The sequence below is a fragment of the Siphateles boraxobius genome, unplaced genomic scaffold (assembly GCF_051911475.1).
Source record: "Siphateles boraxobius isolate OS27281-9 unplaced genomic scaffold, OSU_SipBor_1 16, whole genome shotgun sequence".
Taxonomy (NCBI): domain Eukaryota; kingdom Metazoa; phylum Chordata; class Actinopteri; order Cypriniformes; family Leuciscidae; genus Siphateles; species Siphateles boraxobius.
The window spans coordinates 3,314,040-3,334,342 of NW_027508766.1; the positions used below are offsets into that span (position 1 = coordinate 3,314,040).

Below are 20,303 nucleotides of genomic sequence, written 5' to 3' on the forward strand. Positions count from 1 at the left end.
AATGAAGATGTCAAACTCGTGCCCTTCTTCTGACGGCCAGCTATGACTGAACAAATCAGAAACAGAAAGAGAAAGCGAGCGAGGAGGAGGAGGAATCTGACCTCCTCAACTTTGAAGAAAAGACTTCATCACTTCCTGTCAAATCAGCAGCTGCTGCAGACTGAGAATTTCAGAAGCAGGACCTGAGAGGGATTGTTTGCGAATGTGTGTGTGTGTGTGTTGGAAGCTCAGAGGAAACACATAACGCTGATTCTGAGAAGGTCTCACCAGCAAATGTATAATCGTTTAGGAAACCCTTCCTGTTCCTAGAGGAAGTTAAGAAGTTTGTGTCCCTGTGTGTGTGAATGCGCCATACGTTTATGTTGTGTGCGTCAGATAGGTCAGACATAGTGTTATTTTATTTTCAATTAAGGCTTGTTTACTCCAATCCAAAGTTTAATTACTATTAAACTATTAAATCAAAATATTTGATATGAATATAATACATTAATATACATAATTAATTATAGTTATTAATAATTATAGAACATTCAAATTATTCCTAACTCAGTAACAACCATTTTATAATGCATAATATATTTCTTACAGTTTGATTGTGCATTGATGATCGGTTCAGGTTTATATAATGTAACAATTCTCATTAATTATTATACATGAAAGTTACTCTTACGTGTTTTACAGTGTGTAATAAAATTAAATGTCAAACATTAAATATATATGAAAAAATATTTAAGGAACCAGACAGAATCACAAAATTCTAGAAAGACTTGGATAATAAACAAACGCCATTTCCTGCTTAAAATTGAATTAAATCAGTAGCACATTAGAGTGGGGGAGATGTCTTAATTCAAATTGTAAATGTAATTATCAACACACACACACCCACACACACAAACACCACACACACACACACACACACACACACACACACACACTTCAGTTTCTGTGCACTGTGTGAAACAGAGTTAGACCCACAAGCTTACACACACACACACACACACACACACACACACACACACACACACACACACACACACACACACACACACACACACACACACACACACTCAATAAGAGGCCTCCTCGCTTTTTAAACAAGTGAACACGGGATTAGACCAGGACTGAATGGCACCAATTAAATACTGAATACAGCAGCCATGCAAATCAGCTTCATTCAAGAGGGAGGGAGAGAGAGAGACATAGACACAGACACCTCTTAACACACAAGCGCCTACATTCTGAGAAGGGTCTGTAATCACATGTCTTGGCATTAAGTCTAACCTCCACAATGTACCAACAACGGCTACTTATATATACACAACACACAGACCTTATTTTACAATTTAAAGACTGGAAAGTTCAGTTTTATTTTTGGTGTGTTACATATCCAACGGGAAAATGTAGTCACCTATCTCTCATTAAACAGACACACACACACTCAATATGGAGACGTCGGTGTATGTATAGAGTGCGGTAGTCATGTGATTGTCCACTCTCAAGGCAGAGCTCCTACAAGTGGCTCTTTGTCTGCGAGAGAGAGAGAGAGAGAGAGAGAGAGAGCTTACACATATCCCACTCACAATAACAACTGCACACAAACTCACACACTCAAAAAACACACAGAGCCTTGGGCATCTTGTTGAGAATGAGAGAAATGAGTGAATGGAGTCTAAGAGAAATGAGGAATCTCCATAGCAGAGCCCCCCATCCTCATTAATTTTCTCTCTCTCTCTCTCTCTCTCTCTCTCTCTCTCTCTCTCTCTCTCTCTCACACACATACACACACATACACTAACTGCATTTTTTAGAGTAAAATGTTTTACTTTATTTAAATATTGTTTTTACAAATAAGCACAATTCCCAAATTGAGGTTATGTCAAATTTAGCTGACTTCTGAACTGAAGTATAGCTACGTACACACACACATACACACACACACACACACACACACACTCAACTCATCACTCACACATGCGTATCATTGAGGCCTATTGTTTTTAAACATGGCTAAATATAAATTACTACAGATTAAGCCAAAACCTACCACCCAAAAAAAAGTTTAATTTTAGTTTCTGATTTAATTGAAAACAGTATTTATTTAATTTATGATTCAGTTTGTTACTTTAACACAGCTAAAAGTCTAATGACAGGTTCATATCCTGCATGAAATCCTAATCTAAATAAATGTCCTTTCATATCCTATCTGATTGAAACACAGAATGCAAGGAAAGGGGATATCTGGGACTTTTAGTCAACGGGCAACAGCGCACTTGGATTTTATCAGTCGGCCTTGGAGGGAAATGATGACTCCCCATCACACAATCAGACAGAAGTACATTCTTTCACTTGATTCGTTTCCTGTTCTCCTCCTCAATGTCTTTAGCTGCTGTTTTTCACCCATATTACTTTCACCAGTTCAAAGAGGCTAGAGGCTAGGGGTCAAGCTTACGTTCCCTACTGAACGATCAAGATCTGCAAATACATCATGCGAACATCAGACAGAATTCACAAGAACTTTTCCACTTTACTGTTTACCAGTGTCATAACACTTCCATTCGCCCTGCTCACCCAGGACTGATGATGACGGTACGAGTGGAAATCACCAGAGATCCCACAAAAGAATAACAAAACTATTTTTAGTTTGCAATGCAGTACATTCTGCATTTTTGTAGTTGTGATGACAATTCATTTGAAAAAGTGTGACAGTTCACATTTTTTATCGGACTGCTGTATGAGTTTCTTGTGACATTTGATAGTTTCACATCAAGCTTACAGGAAGATATCTATGACAGGTCTTCCCGTAGTGCAAGAAGATATCTTGCATCTGTTCAGCCCTGAAACAATGACTTTAGCCACTGTATGATTTTCTTACCTCCAAGTTAACACAAAAGGGGGAAAAAACTGAACCTCTTAATTTTGTTACAAATGCCAAATGTTGATGATAATATTAATAATAGCAATATTGGAAGACTATACTGCATTACTCAATGGGTAAATAACTACAAGTAATGGCACTGCAAATTTTACAATAACATTTTTACAATTTATAAATATTTTCACCATCTTTCAGGTAGCATCATATAAATGTGGGTGTTTTGTGAACATTTAAAATATATATTAGGCTATCCTCCTGATTTTCTAAAGAAATTATCTAGTCTGACATATAATTGTAATATTTTCTTCTTTTTTCTCATACAAATAACCAGAAAGCTAGCTACTGTTTGTAGCTAACTTTTCTGAGCTTGACTGCAGTCTAACTAAACATTAGTCTACAGTTTCAAAGTATCTTCCAGCACTGCGATTGCTGTTTCTCTAAACTCTAAAATTTCTGTTTCTCAAAATAATCACTGAATAACACAATGTAATTTATAACAGCACACAGGTATTAATTTAATTAATAACAGCATTCATAACCAAATTTAAAAGTCTTTGTCTGAGCTCAAAATGCAACGGCACGGTGGTAACAGTTGCTATGGCAGACAGTATATATATTTAGTGTGCAAATGGAAAAACACAGCCAGAAATGCTCATATTTACTCTGTCTCTCCTCTCTCTGTCAAAGTCTGTCTCCCTCTCGTCTCGTCTCCTCTCTCTCACACACACACACACACTCTCCCACTCACTGTCAGGAGTATTGTGTTAGTCTGAGTGTGAGATGAAAGGTATGAATTCCTCCAGAGCTCCTCCAGGATACCACCGTATACCAAACACACACACACACACAGAGAGAGAGAGAGAGAGAGAGAGAGAGAGAGAGAGAGAGAGAGAGAGAGAGAGAGAGAGAGAGAGTATAATATCTGCACTCTTAATGTGTGTGTGTGTGTGTGTGTGTGTGTGTGTGTGTGTGTGTGTGTGTGTGTGTGTGTGTGTGTGTGTGTGTGTGTGTGTGTGTGTGTGTGCGTGCGTGTGCGTGCGTGCGTGTGTGTGTGCGTGTGTGTATAAGTCACAAGCCACAGTGATGCAGAAACAGTTTTAGTGTGTATGTGTTTTTTTCTCACAGAATCTCACATTTCAGAGCAATTAAAGCAACTGCAAACACACACACACACACACACACACAAACAGGTTATACTTGTTCGACAGCTCACTCTGAAATGCCTGGGAGAAACAGCAAAAGAAATCAAACACACACACACAATGGGGGAAAAAAGTCATTTTACAAATAGCGATGTCAACGCATTTGTCATTATTTATGACTGCATCACTGATTGATATTTACACCTATGAGAAATATAATAGGAGAGATAGAGAGACTCTTGGGAACCAAAACCAACTCAAGAACAATGACAAGTTGTCATTAGACTAAACAACCCCATCATCTCATTTTTTTGTTTCAGCATGGTCATGGTAATGTGGACCAGAATGAGTGCATGTAATAGCTCCTGTCCTCATCTTCATAAAAATATATACAAACACATGTTGGTTTCACTATGTTTAACGTTTATCTAATGTTTACCTTTAAGAAGAAAACTATTTCATGGAATATTTCCATATCTTTTTTAAAACATTTTTCCAGTGGTTGTTAGGGTTTTATTTTCATTCAAAATTTTGGGTTTGGTAAGATTTTTTAAATACTTTTAGAAGAAGTCTCTTATGTTTACCATGGCTGCATTTATTTGATCAGAAATACAGTAAAAACTGTAATACTGTACAATATTATTTTATTATTTTAATATAATTTAACTGTACAATATTATTTTATTATTTTAATATAATGTACTTTATTCATGTGATGGCAAAGCTGAATTTTCAGCATCATTACTCCAGTCTTCAGTGTCACATGACCCTTCAGAAATCATTATAATATGATGAAAAAACAGTTCATATTTTTGTGGAAACTGTGATAATCTTTTTTCAGGATTCTTTGATGAATAAAGTTTAAAAGAACATTTTTTTTTTCTTTCACTGTCACTTTTGATCAAATTTATGCATCCTTGCTGAAAAGTTCTTTAATTTTTCAAAGAGAAAAAGATTATAGACTACAAACTTTTAACTATATTTGAACAAAGCAGTAGGCTATAAAATTTTTATATTGTCCATTTCTCAATTATCGATCATAACATGAAAATGTGTATCAGTCTAACGTGCATCCCTAGTCATCACATAAACTTTTCGATATTAGCAGATTCAAAGATAAACATGATTTATGAGCCTTTCATATAGTGAAGTCCACTTTTCAACAGGTTTCACTGCAATTGTGAGGACATTTCCAAAATTTGCAGAGCCAAACACACACAGACGAACAAACTCCCTTTCTCTCTCTCTCACACACACACTCATGTTTTATGAATTGTGTATTCGTGTCAAGTGTGTTTTTAACATTGTTTTATAATTAGATTTTCCATTTGTTCTGTCCAGCTTCAGGCGGAGATCACTGTCTCACCAATAATGGCTCTCTAAACTCCTTCTACCCTCCATTTTAAATAATAATGAGCCTTTAAAATGGCTGATTCAGACGTATCCCTAAAAGCAGCTTTCCGCAGCTCCTGGACCAGTAAACAGCTTTCAGCCTGATCTATCTGTGGGCGTCCTGAGCCTGATATTTGGGTGTTTTCAACCAAGCCTAAGATCAGTGGGCAGAGTTTGATCTCCCGTGTGCGTTCAGAAGTAAGTCTTCTAATGGTAGGTAAGCCTAAGAAGCTTAAAACCGCTGCGTGAGAGATCTGTTCTCAGGTCAGCCGGAGCTAATACAGGTTATTGTGATTTGAACCTGCATGCAGAGAGCGCTGAGCTCAGATCAGCTGGAGATGAAAGCAGGCTGGAGTCTTCAGCTTCTCTGATGCTTTATAGCGCCATTTAGCTGACTGAAAGCGTGACCATTTCTCCGGACACACACGCACACACGCCGGCAAGGAATGATGGGTTTAGTGAGTGTGATGGTCTGAGCTGTCGACTGGAAAGTGGATAAAAAGGATGGAGGAGCTTTGAACTCTAAAAGGGTGTGACTGATGGCCCGCTGTGTGTTGAGTGTGTGTGTGTGTGTGTGTGTGTGTGTGTGTGTGTGTGTGTGTGTGTGTGTGTGTGTGTGTGTGTGTGTGTGTGTGTGTGTGTGTGTGTGTGTGTGTGTGTGTGTGTCTTTGTGTATATACGTAGCAGAATTTAAGCAGGTTTTGAGTTGCTAGATTTGCAATGCCTCTCTTTGTTTACACTACCAATATAAATGTGTTAAGGGTAGATATATACCCATAATCCACCAGTCTATACTGTCTCACATAGTCAAAAGAGAAAGCAAACATGAGAGTGTGAATGTGCACACGGAGAACTGAAGGAACAAACAGATCGCAAACCTCTCCTAACAGAACACTAATCATTTTCCACCTCACACACTTGTGTTTGTTGTGTGTGTGTGACAGGCTATCCGAATATCCAGACTCACTTTGCAGGAAAGGTTGCAGTCGTTGTATAAAGGGAAGCCTGAGTGTGTTGTTACGGAGAGACACATTATGGTCAGATCTTTCATGAGATGGTTGAATCGTGATGATACAGTGCTCTATTCCCTCTTTAAAAAGAATGACAGAGAAACTGGTGCTTAACGTCTAGGGTTTGTTTGACGTTTATGAGTCTAGGTATGTGCATAATGGGAGATCAGAAGAAGGAGAGAGGAAACAGTTCACTACAGAGGGACAGGAATCCGGCCCATGATGGATATGATATATTCGAGCACCCGCCCCAAATCACAGCACTGTAGTGACTTTTATCCAGCAGCTAAATGGAATCTTATCACGTTCTCATGGCAGTTTGGAGGAGTCAAAGCAAACTTTAGGTATAACATAAAAGTGGTTTTAACTACACTTTAAAAATAAATTAAAATATTTGTATTATGTATTACAAAAAAATCTTAAGAGACTAATAAATGTACAGCTACAGTAATTTAATCCAAAAATGACAATTCACCTTTAAGTGCATTTGACTCGCACTCTATTCCACGCGACAGCTTTGTGTCAGGAACAAAGACAAATGATTGGCTTTCAAATCTCATTCAAAAAGATACATTTAAACTTGGTGTGTCTTTAGGCAGGGAATTTTGAATGGTTAAATGTGTAAAAGATATTTGAGTGCTTAGGAGGAGGGGATGTTTTTCAGGGATTGCCGACTTAAATTTCGGTCCGTTCCTCAGACAAAGCGATCACATTGCTTCAGAAGAGTTGGAATACAGCACAAGAGTAAAAATTACTTCTTTTATTATACTTTTATGTTCTTTTGCCATTACTGGAGCCCGACAGTAAAAATCAGTCTCTACTTTCATTGCAGCTTGGTCATTCTGGGATTTAAAAAAACTGATGATTACATTTATCACCCCTAGGGTTAGGGTAAATTCTCATTGTAACCCTAGAAGTTAAGGCCTTGGGTAAAGTAATGAAATCCTGTAAAATGAGTTGAAATGGTTTGGTGGTACATGATAAAAGACAGGACAAAGAAGGAAGTATAATGGGACTGTTTACAAAACGTTTTAGCTGTTTACAAAAAAAGAAATGAGGGTGTACAATGATATGGCGATGTTATCACATAGTATTACCTTGAAACTATATATATATCTCGATATACATCAAGACACTGAATGATTAGCATGTTCATGAACCACAGAAGTCACATTAAAGGGATAGTTCACCCAAAACTGAAAATTCTGTCATTATTTACTCAACCTCATGTTGTTACAGTTTTGCTTACCATTTGGTTGCTGACTTGTACTGTATGGATAAAAAAACAAAAAACAAAAAACACGGAGACCGTTCTCAAAATATCTTTTATGTTCCACAGAAGAAATTAAGTCATAGGTTTAGAGTAGACCGACATGAGGGTGAGTAAATGATGACAAATTTTTCATTTTGGGTTGAACTATCCTTTTAAAAAATTAGCAGACGTCAAACTTCTACTGTTTATAAAGCTAATTATGATTACAACAGACTAACCATAACCCAAACCCTATTAGTAACCTTTTAGTCCTTTTACAGTAAAAAAAAAAACTATTTACTTTTGCTTTTTTTATAAATGATTTTGACCTCGGAGGATGTCCTGGACCTCCCCATGGGAGGTTTTGTCAAATTTAGCTAACTTCTGGGACAATTTTGTCCCTAAAGTATAACTAAGTAAACCCACCCCCCAGCAGCTGCCACCGCTCCTCTTCCGTCGTGTGCTCCAACAGACCCTACAACTACAAACATTACAGTCCTTAAAACAACACGGGCGCTGGGCTCGGAGCGCGTCTGTGCGTGTGAGAGCCGTTTGAGGAGGCTGTGAGAGCCCAGCGGTCATGCTTGGTCAGGGACAGACAATGTGCGTTTGTTACTTAAGCACTGTTGTTAATGAAGCTACCCATGCGCACACACACACATGGATGTACAATAAAAATTCGGTTTCACGCCACCCCTCTCGCTTTCAATCTCTGTGTTATATAACGACTACAGAAATACGGTTTTAAGTTGCAAATTGAATCCCCGTTAAAATACATATGTTATAGTTAGACTCTCAGGATATGGCACTAACAGAACGCAACTCGCTCACACACACATACACTGACAAACATCCACAACAGCGTGAAATGCTATCACGGTGGAACAAAAGCCACTTCACACACTCTTCAGAGAGGAACAGGTCTGTTGTGGAAATGCCGGCCCGAGACAGAGGGAAGTGTGTGTGTGTGTGAGTCTGCGTGAGTCCTCTCTTGCTGTTCAACATATTGAAACTCTGACAGAGTTAATCTCCTCACTGTCAACTCCTATTATAACACCACTGATCATGACATACACACACTAACTCATGCATACACAAACACACGCACACATGATTCACGCCTACACACTCGTAAATGCACAGAGACAAATGATTGAAAGTAACACGACTCAGAGAATAATTATTACTGCAGTGGATGACTGAATATATGCCCAAACATGTCCTAAATGATCCTGAACAGTCACACATGAATCCGTTACTTTGATCGCAGTTGAGACCAACATAATCCCTGAGCAGGTCAAAGGTCATTTATTTCTTTTCATGTAGTAATAATCAGACTCAAAAAACTTGCGTTCAGAAATGTACACATTTTAAATGCGGCGAAGCAGTCAGCGGTTGGAATCGCTCACAGGGATGCAGTCTTGCCTCCATCAGATTCTTTCTTGTCATTCTCTTTTATTGTGTAATTATTTCTTGAAAATCCAAGCCTTGTCATTTGTCATTTACTAACACTCGTGTCATTTCCAAACCTGTATGCCATTTCCAAACTTTTGTCTGAGGAACTTAAAGATATTTTCAAGACTGTCTCAACAGTTTTTGTCCATACAATTTAAGTTAATGGGGTCCAGAACAACGTTGTTTTGTTGTGGAAAAGAAAGTCACAATTTTCAGGCAGTTGATCTTTACATTTTTAAAGTGTTCATGAGCTAAACAGGATGTTTAACTGCTGCTTTAGACGGTTATATGTGCACATAGAAGTTGCTGATTAAGACTAATTGTGCACCACAGAGTGTTGGGTAAATGAGCGAACTTGTACGCTTGAATACACACTCACACACACACACACACACATAAGTAAAGTACTTCAGTAGCATTTTTGAGCTAATGAGAGACAGATTTCCAATTAGCTCCTCATCTCCTCCCTTAGCACTGGAATATGGCCAAAACACACAGTCACATTCATACATATATCATGGATTCCCTCTTACTTTGTTCTTAAAAAAATCCAAAAGGAATTTAGGTTATTTGCAGTCGTTCATCAGAAAATTGTTCCTAAACAAGCTAGTGTTTTCTTGATAAGCGAGTGGCCAAGAACTTGAATGAAGTAAAATTATATTAATTTGAAACTAAGAACTTGATGATGTAACTGGGAAGTAAAGAGAGTTCTCATTTTGTTGTTTATGTGTGTGTGTATAGTGTGTGACACATTAAGAGAATAAGACATAACCTGAAATCTATGCCTCAATGTGATAATTGTCCCAATGATTAGCTACTTTATTCTCTCTCTTTATTCCCAGCAGAATCCACTTCTTTTTCTTCCCTCAAGGCAGAGGGAGTAAGGGAGGGGGGGAGGGGGGGGGGTCGCTTTTACATTTTTCTCAGTCCAAATTATAGCTGTGAACCATGCAGATAGGAACAGAATTATACATCTGAACCAGCAGTAAGTCTGTGCGTGAGCGCGTATATGTGTAGTTGTGTCTAGAAGTAATTAAATTTACATAATTGTGTCAACAGAATAAATCAGTAAAGCTCTTGTTCCACCAAATGTTTCTTCCAGAGAAAACGCAGCGGTAGCTTCAGCATTCAGTAAACTTTGCGTTTTGCTGATATAAATATCAGAGTGCTGAGGGGTGGAGAACGCAGCCAGAGTTTTTCTAATTTTACAGTCCCTTCAATTATATTTCGCATTCAGTCTGAGAGAAGTCTGACCTAAAACACAAATGGCACATTATTATGGGTAAGAGAGCTGTGTGTGTGTGTGTGTGTATGATAGCCTTACTGCTGAGAGTCTGGTAAGAGGTTTAAAGGGTGACTTGGACTTAGTGGTGGTGGACGCTCCCATATGTCCGCTGCAGAGATAGAGCGCGGGGAGTGGGTTTGCCTGAGGCCCATATGCCTTTATGAGAGTGCTTAGGATAATCTTTGTGTATTGAGTTATTGTGCTGTGTTTTAATGAGATGTGGGATTGAGATATGCAGACACGTCTCTCATAAATCTCAAAAACAATCACTAACAAACGGTTCTGATATTCTTTTTCTCGACTTCACACACTCTTTCAAAGTCGATTCCTCTCAATGTACTGTGAGGGCCTCTGAACTTGTAACTTACAACACACAAATGCTCATGCACAGGTGCATACACACACATTCTGTAAGTAAATAAACATTAAGTACTTAAAACAACATGCAGCAACTGTGATAAAACAGACCAGGCCAGTTTGAGCATCTGCTGTGCCGTGGAGCTCAAAGCTGCTTCAACGAGAAACACAGAGAGGCTCCAGCAATTGATCTGAAATTTTCTCTCGCAGGATGAAAAGCTCAAATGTGGCTGAATTTATTTCTTTTTTTGATGTTTTTCTCTGTAATGGGTTTAGCTCCTACATAAAATACTACAATTAAAGTAAAAAAAGAAAAACTACAGAACCAACATTTATTTTCTATAATTAGTTTTGAGGAAATGCTTTTGCATGTAGCAAGATGTGTTGTTTTTTATTTAAAAAAAAAGAATCACTAAATTAAAAGTAATAAATAAATAAATATATGTAATGTGTGAATTAAGGAAATCTATTAAATTTGGTAAAACTTTATGAAGTATAACTTTAAAAAGTATTTTAAAAGTTTATGAAGTGCTTAACATAGCTATAGCTGATTCATAAGTGGTCCATAACATTTCTTACTGTTTGGATGTAAATTAACTAAAGATTTGCAACGCATTATATAATGTAGTAATGTTTAACTATATGAGTTTAAAGTTTTATAAAGTGTTGCCAATTTCTAAGCAGTTAACTGTTTTTGTTTTCCACTTTTTCCTTCCTTACTCAATTTTCGCACGAGAACAGTAAATATGAAAAAACAAAAACAACATAGATTTAAGTTAATTCGTAATTTATTGTGCGGTTTAAATTTTAAAAGCACAATTAATGTTTTTGCGTCAACTCTCGGGTTCTCACATGCTAAATTTTCAAGTTTTTTTGCTCATCTTTTACAAGCCCAACCGAGAGACTCCTTAATTAAAATATTCCCCTCGAGATGAAAAACACATGTGCACTATTCCTGTCCCCCTGTTTACGCTCATAATTCAGCGGCTGTGTCTCAAACACTTTTGAGCTGCCTACAACGACGAGCCAATGGTGCCCAAAATGCTGTCTAGATGCCCAAAAACTGCTGGCAGTGTAGGCAGCCCATTAGGTTTTGAGACACAACCAGTATTTCACACTGCACACAAAGGCTCAAAACAAAGAGAAACCATCATGTTAGTCAACTAAAAAGTGAAAATAAAAAAGTAACATTTCAGTTACGATATAGATTTTACAAAAAATAACTACATCATAACTTGTTTTGCAAATGCAAAACTCAAACAACAAGCTTTGTTGTTATGTTGAGTCAAGCTTCAGTGGCGCCTTAAGCCATTACTCAGGTTAAGTAAACACGTTGGACGCTCCCTAGAACATTTTATGAGCAGCAATCAGAGAGATTTTATGAGCGTCTAGGAAACCCCTGCTTAAAAAACTATTAACTCTCTCGACACAACTCTGATTTGATCAATATGACAGGCGCAGAGAGCCACTGGGCCACCGGGATTTGGGCAGGCGGAGATTCATCTCGCATCTCCTGGGAAAAGAATAAAATATGGACACGCCGATAGAGATAAAGAGTTTCGTGCTAAAAACAACGAGGAACAGTAGCTGATCTATTTCTAATTTTTTTAAGTAGGCTATTGTATGGAGAAATAAGGCCCGCGTCAAGGCCACTCGTTAATGTGTCTCTGAATTCCTAGTTAAGAAAGCCAAGAGATTCTTTAAAAAAAACAAAAAACTACGATATATCGCATAAACATTTAACGAAGTTGTACTAGCATTAAATTGTTGTCGAATCCCCGCACAACAAGGGATTTTGCGAGTTGATGAGATGCGGCGGTGGAGTATGACAGCTGTGTGTTATATCCCGGGAGAGCGCGCGCTTGGTCGGTCACTTCAGGCTCGACCTCAGCGTGAGCTTCATGTCATCATGCCGGAGAGCGAGCCGTGACAAGAGTAACGGAGCTTTTCACGTCGGATTTCGGTACAACTGTATGTCTATTTCATGATCAATACAAGTCGAACTGGTAATATCATCAATCTGAGACCGTAGTGATACACTTCATACGCTCTTTAATGGATTTTAAACACGCGCTCGTGCACTTACTTTTGATTTTGTGAATTCCACACGACAGACTCCAGTGATTTGGCTGCGGGTAACGCGTATCTGCACATGGCTGTCAGAATCCAGAGGTAATATTTCCACGAGCCGCCACTTCCAGCCATCTTACAGGGTTCTCGGAGAGACACGAGCCAGCAAGAAGATAATATCCTTTCGATCGACTGTACTCCGGGTTACCGAACCACATGCAAAGGAGTAACGTTAGGTTAGGCGTCCAGGCGGAGGGGTTCCATGGCTCAACTTCCAAATCCAATTTTTCTATCGTTGCCTGGAGGAAAAAAGGTGTCGCACAACGTTGCACAGGCGGCTTCTGGGCCAACGTTTCTCTATTACCAAAATCGCTGCTACCTTGTACTTAGGTAGACTGCAGCGCGTGAATGTTTTATTGTAGTCATCTATTAGTGAGCTAGTAGCCTTACAAAAGGTCAAATCACGCCAGATTGGGGGTGAGTGACGTGAACGCAGGTATAAGGACCACCAATCCCGTGTTGGGGTTCGGGTTTGTTAAGAAATCCGGTCCTGGTCATGTGTCAGATTTAAAACTAGACTCCTTTCGCTTTTGATCCCAGATCATAGAGATGAGCTTTAGATATGCAACAGTTCTGTCCGAAATTTACCGACCTAAATCCATGTTCAAAGTGTCCAGGAACAAAGCTTAACTGTCAGTCGCAGGACTGCCAAAAATATCTGTCCAATTCCATTTGGATGTTCTTTTTAAAAAGGCACGCGAAGTAAACTCCCGAGTTTTGCGGCTGCCTATATTGAATGTTCTGGCGTTTCAGTGCATGCTGATAGACGGGGTATCAGCTACTGTCCGCTGCTGGCTCGTGTGCCAAAAGGAGCACACTGTTTCGTCTCAAGGATATAAAAAAGATGGGGAAACTCCAGCAGTTCGGCGCTGTACTCGCTTCCTCAGCGAGTTAATGACGCGACTTTTAGCCTTGGATCTTGTTTGGATTTGTTCGGCGCTCGACCGTGGATCCGGTGCGTCCGTAGTCAGTCCCGCACACCGTTTACAGCGCAGTGAATCGCGATCCATCACCTCCACTCCCACCGAGCTGCTAATCCCCGCCCCGTTCAGAAACGGACCAATCGAAGCGCAGGTTTAGGGCGACGTCACAACATGGTGTCCCTCTGTATACAGCGAGTTTTGGAGAAGTTCATCTGCAACTGCAAGACTGATGTGTTTACAAAAATCTATAGTTAGTCTAGTCATTCTTTCAAAGATAAGACGTTTTTGAAAACTAACGTTAGTTGAATTTATGATACCCACTGTCATCAGTTTTTTTTGTGTGCAGATTTACTATGGCGCAAATGTTTTCTTTAGGCGTCGTATAGCGAGATTGTTTGTTACTATGGTTATTTCCTAGGTAACGTTACGTTTATCTCTTATGTTGCATTTTCGTTTTCCCTCTCAGTTTATATTTTTCGCCAAGATATGCACTTCTGGAGTCATATGAATACGTAAGTCAGTTTTACATTCACAACCCATAACGGCTTACAGCTAAACACGGGTCTTCACCGTACAAGTGTTTAATAACAGATTTAGGATCATTATCCCAAAGACATCCAAGAGAGTGACACTAATGATATTTGATGGTCAAACAAAGATAACGTTAATCCTTTCAGTAGTCAATACCGCCCCCTATTGGCTCCAAAAAATAATTGTAAAATTTCAAACGGTAAAAGATTTTTTTTTTTTTTGTATTTAGTCTTTGTTTTGTTGTTGTTTTAGTAGAACACTGGCAGACATTTAAAATATACTGTACAACAAACGGTGACACGTTACAATATGAAGTATGTCAAAATTAAGCTGGTTTACTTCTTAATCATTTCATTTGTCCCATGTCTGCTAACAAAACTATCTGTAAATAAGGTCTATGGCTAATTTGTGTGTCCTGCCTCAGTAAGATGTGATTCTGAGTGACATATGGTGTCCTGTCAGTCTACTATACTACTGGTCTCTGTGTGTGTGTGTGTGTGTGTGTGTGTGTGTGTGTGTGTGTGTGTGTGTGTGTGTGTGTGTGTGTGTGTGTGTGTGTGTGTGTGTGTGTGTGTGTGTGTGGTTCTTCAGAGAGGCATATGTCTTGAGAAGGGTTAGTCCTCTGGCTTGTGTTTAGATAACATGAGTGTGGTGCAGCTTTTATTCTTTGAGCTCTAGTGTGTGTGAAATGTCAGTTTATTCATTACCCACAGTTAGATCAGGTCTGAAAGACCAGCCACACATTTAGAAATGATATACGTGCAAATATGTGATCTGTTTAAGGCCGAAAGAGGAGTTTGTGTTCTGAGATAGATGACTTTAAAAGTAGTTAGCAGCAGCACGTTTTTAGGTGTTTTCTGTGTGATTCTTTCTGGAGTTTTGTGTGTAATAATGTTTGCATGTCCTTTAGCATAAGTACAAATATCTGACCTTTTCTTATTTCACCAGTTCTCAGAGCTACCTTAACCTGACTATTATTGAGAGCTTTCAGCCAGTCATGCACCCTCTTTTTCCTCTCATTTTTCTTTAATGTGCTCTTTGTGTATCTGAGATGATCTGACGTTGAGTACTGCTAGCCGGAATTGAAATATTCATTGCATCAACCTCAGAGAGAGCAAAACCACATACACACCCAAGGAGAAATGACTGCCATTCGTCAGCAGCTATTCAATAATATGTCACTGCTGTCTGAACACAGTTACTGATAAACGTAAAGCACACATGGACACACAGACCCATATATACACACAAAAGCACTTTGAACTTTGCATACAAAAATGGTAACTAAGCACATACATGCATATGTATATATTTATTTGTAGTGTGTGTGTGTGTGTGTGTGTGTGTGTGTGTGTGTGTGTGTGTTTGTTTGTGGTTGAAATAAGTATTTTATAATTGTCAAGGCTGCATTTAAAGTTGAAATAATTTTTTATATTGATCAAAAATATTATTTGTATTGTATATTATTATAATTGAATAGCTGTTTTTTTATTTAAATATATTTTAAAATGTAATTTATTCCTATGATGCAAATCTCAATTTTTTTCAGCGTCCAATACTTCAGTTTTACATGATCCTTCAGAAATCATTCTAATATTCCAATTTAGCACTCAAGAAACATTTTGTGTTATTATCACAGTTAAATAAAGTGTTGCTGCTCAATTATAAACCAAGTTTAATTTTTTTCAGGATTCTTTAATGAATATAAAATTCAAAAGCAATAGCAATATTTTCTAACATAATAAAATAATGTCTTTACATTCAAATTAATGGTTCCTGGCTGGGTATTAATTTCTTTTTTTTTTTAAATCTTTCAGACACTAAACTGACATTATATATATATATATATATATATATATATATATATATATATATATATAAATTTTTTTTTTTAATCATTATAATGTTTATTTATATGTTTACTTCTAGATTCATTTTTCAAACTAAAAGTCACTCCAGCATATACATCACAGTGTGAAGTAGTATGTATATTGTTCATACAGTCAATCTATATAATCCGTGTTTTCCTGTGTACTTGAGTGTTAAAGTCTGAGCACTTGTTACCAGGCAGTAAAAAGTTCAGATAAAGTCGATTGGGCGGTAATGGTGGCTTAACATGACTCTGCCCTTATGAACTTTATTATATTACTAATTGACATCATTGTTAGTTAAGATAAGTTAGCATTCATGTCTGCATGTGTATAAAGGTGCATATGTTTGTGCATGTTTGTGTGGGCGAAGGCCTTACATTGTGCAATGTTGGATTTAGTCCAAAATACATTAGATTAACTAAACAATGATTTGGAATAGTCTCACTGGGGAAGGTGTGTGTGTGTGTGTGTGTGTGTGTGTGTGTGTGTGTGTGTGTGTGTGTGTGTGTGTGTGTGTGTGTGTGTGTGTGTGTGTGTGTGTGGAATGGAGACGAGGAGGTGGAATGACTGTAATGGAGGAACTCACGAGGGTGTTGATGGAATATTCAAGCAGATAATAGACCAATTTCACACACATCCCCCGCTCCAGCACACACACTTCTCTCTCTTATTCTCTCTCTCTTACACTAGTCAGTAGGGAATCATGAATGACAATCCAACACTGCCCCACCCAGAAAGCCCCGATAGGCCCATCTCAACACACTGAGCACACAGCATTACAACAAAAACATTTGCTCGGACCAAAAAGAAACGCATGCATATACAGGCTAGTTAAAAAAGCACTGGCAAAGCCAGACACCTACACATGCACATGGACCCGCGTGCGGTGTGCCAGTCCTCTATGAGTATGTGTATCTGGGAACACAGCCATAGGCAGATGATCTGGTTGTCACAGTGAGCAATGGGCTCAAAAACTTCTGTGTCAGTATGCGTGAATAAGTGTGTGTGTGTGCGTTTCTGAACCGGTAAACTTGGCGTGAAATTGTGGTGGCGACTGTGACTGATCTTCATTTCCACTCTGACAGTGGTGCTCACACACACACATTACTATACCTTTGTTCTTAGACAACAGGTTGGAGAAAGAGAAAAATGTGTGTGTGTGTGTGTGTGTGTGTGCTGCTTGCATGTATCAAGTAGTACTAAATAAAAGTCGTGTTAAGTGCCCTTAATGATTGTTTAAAAAACCCATTATGTTCAGCAAATGGATCCTGTATTGATTTCATGTCATTGTACGAGTGTCCGTGTCTCAGGTTTGATCGTCTTTCCTGACTCTTAAATAATGTATTTCTAATGGACTCTCCGATGCACTTACATACTCCATTTAAACGTGACAGGATTCCGATCAATCGCCGATCAATAACCTTTAACCTCGGCATGCAGGTTGCTCTTAACCACAGAACTGCATTCAGTTCAGACACAGAGTCGGCTGGTGATTGTTTTACGTCTCAACAGGGAGATTTTTGTTGCATTGTGTCATGGCTAAACCTAGACGCAGACCTTCCAGTCTTTCACTCCTCAGTTTTAGCATAATTAACTTTATTTGTGGATTCTTTTGAAATGTTGTCGGCAAAGAAATCTGTCAAGATCAGGTTTTGGTGTATGAGAGGACATGTGAGGTCATATTTATGCCATTAAAAATATTTACACAGAGAAAAAAAATGATAGTAAGGTGAATTAGAGGAAAGGTTAATGGATTGAATCTGGTTATAACAAGTTGAATTAACAGTCACTGTATAGTTTTAGTATGAGTGGTATAAAAACAGTGCCAATTTAATATTAAAGTTAAAAATACAGCAGAAAATAGTCTAGGTCTTGAGTAAATTGCAAACTGCAATGAAATATAAGTTTTTAATTACTGTTCTATAATTTTAGTTTATAATTGTTAACATTAATCTGAAGCCGAAAACAAAATTAAGACTGTACAAACAGTTGTTATGCTAAACGTTTTTTTATGATTTACAATCTTTTCATACTCAAAGTATAATAAACTCAGTCAGGTTCAATAGACTTAAACATTCATAATCAAGAATGTAGTGTACGACGAGAAAAAGCCTATAATTAGTATTATTTTAATTTCGGTTGTATTCGGTTGGTCTACTGCATGTATTCATGTTTCATTGTTTGCTTAATCTGTTTCCACAGATATCTACTTTTGTGTCCAGAGAAATAGAAGAATAAGATAGATGAACATGCATTTCATGCTTAATGAGAGTGCATGATGAAATGCTCTTCAATGGTCATTATAAATCTATTAGTTTTATAGCTTCTCAAACCACGGCAGACTGACTGCGCAGTTCGTGAATAAACAAATGAATACACAGACACACACACACACACACACACACAGGACAGAAAGCGGAACACTGCTCTCAACACACAATTATCCAGAATTCCTTTGTAATTGAATCTCTCTCTCTCTCTCTCTCTCTCTCTCTCTCTCTCTCTCTCTCTCTCTCTCTCTCTCTCTTTCTCTCTCTCTCTTTCTCTCTCTCTCCAGCTTTCTCTAGCTATCTCTAGAAGAATTTAGGAAAATCTAGTTTGTGTCATTTTGTTCCAGTTTGAAAGATGGTCACGCATCATCCAGCAGGTACTAGCTTCTGATGTAATTATGCTGTAACTGTGTTTTTGAGTGGATCTGGCTGTATAGAGCCCAATACTTTGGCACTGAGATGTCTGGTTACAGATATCAGTCAGAATTGTCTCCTCTTTTCTCTCTCTGTTCTGTTTCTGTGGTGTTGCCTGCAGCTATAGTCTGTGATAGATAAGATATTATCATGAAAGAAGTTGATGTGATTGCGAATGGCTGTTGTGAGGGAGCCATGTGAATTACATCACCCTCTCTTTTCACATTACAGATAACTGTGATGTTTTATATGCAACCCAATGGTTGCACGCCAGAGATGATTTCACAGCATGTGTAAAAGAATTTACACATAATAAATTTTTCAGTGTGCACATGTGCGTTTGTGTATGTATTTTAATGAGTGTATGATTTTTGAGTGCGTGTCTGTACAAATGAGCATGTGTGTGTCTTCTGTAACTTGAGCTCTAACGACTGTCCTGTTTCTTTAGCACCTGTCATTCATTTCTAACCCCACCATACTGGCTGTGAACTCCTCAAATGTTTTTTTTGTGTGTGTGTGCGCGCACGTAACAAAACAAGATGACAGTGAACAAAACTCCCATATCCGTAAGAACCGACTAACATCACTCACTCAACGTTTGCACACACAGTTGTTTTGAAATTCCACCACTTACCGAAAGATTTGGTGGGGTTAAAAATAAAACCCTGCATCTCCCTTTCAGCAAAACCATATTTTCTAATGTCTGTAATAATATTGAGAATTTAAACATTATGAAAAGTACAAAAATACCTTATTTAGAACTGTCTAGACTCTCTGACTACAGAGATATGGACACGGACACGTAAACGGTGTCCGAGGATTGCGTGAAATAATTTCTGTAAAACACAACTCCGAAGAACCTCTGAATTTTTGTAGTGCTCTAAAATCTTATTGTGTCTGAGGTTTCTGTTCTAACGAGACTGAAATACAATACAAGCCAATTATGTTCACGAGCTTAAAGGTGCCAAGCAAGCAAAGGACCCTGTCGTTCATTAACCCCACTCTGTTCGTGGTGTGTGTGTGAGCCTGTATGTGTTCATTAGTGGGTGCAGTAAAGCGTGTCTAAGTGGCACAGTGTGTAAGTAAATGGAGCTGAACTGCCTCTCAGCTGTGGATTTAGGTGCGTGTGTGTGTGTGTGTGTGAGAGAGTATGTTTTTTGTAAGAAAGGGGGGGAAAGTAGTTCGCCTTTTCAAAGTGAGCTGCTTTGTCGGTGTAGTTTTGCCAGTGAGATGTGTGTGTACCCAGCAAAGAAGATCCCAAACCACATTCACAAATTTTTTACACAAGCTACTCTCCAAACAACCGTTTTAGGAAGCAAAAAGGGCCGAATGTGCATATTTCGGACTCTGCATGTGTGTTTTTCTCTTGTTCCTCAGAAGTGAGGGGACAGATGTC

At 38.3% G+C, this 20,303-nt stretch overlaps 1 protein-coding gene across 1 annotated transcript in view; it reads right to left on the reverse strand.

Moving 5' to 3' along the window:
• The window catches only part of efnb1 (ephrin-B1), a 36,218-nt gene extending 22,279 nt beyond the window's left edge, over nt 1-13,939 (reverse strand). Inside the window, exon 1 of the mRNA XM_077231161.1 lies at nt 12,855-13,939. Within this exon, the coding sequence (XP_077087276.1) occupies nt 12,855-12,973 (119 nt within the window). The 5' untranslated portion in view covers nt 12,974-13,939. The remainder of the gene's footprint in view (nt 1-12,854) is intronic.
• Nucleotides 13,940-20,303: the final 6,364 nt, after the last annotated feature.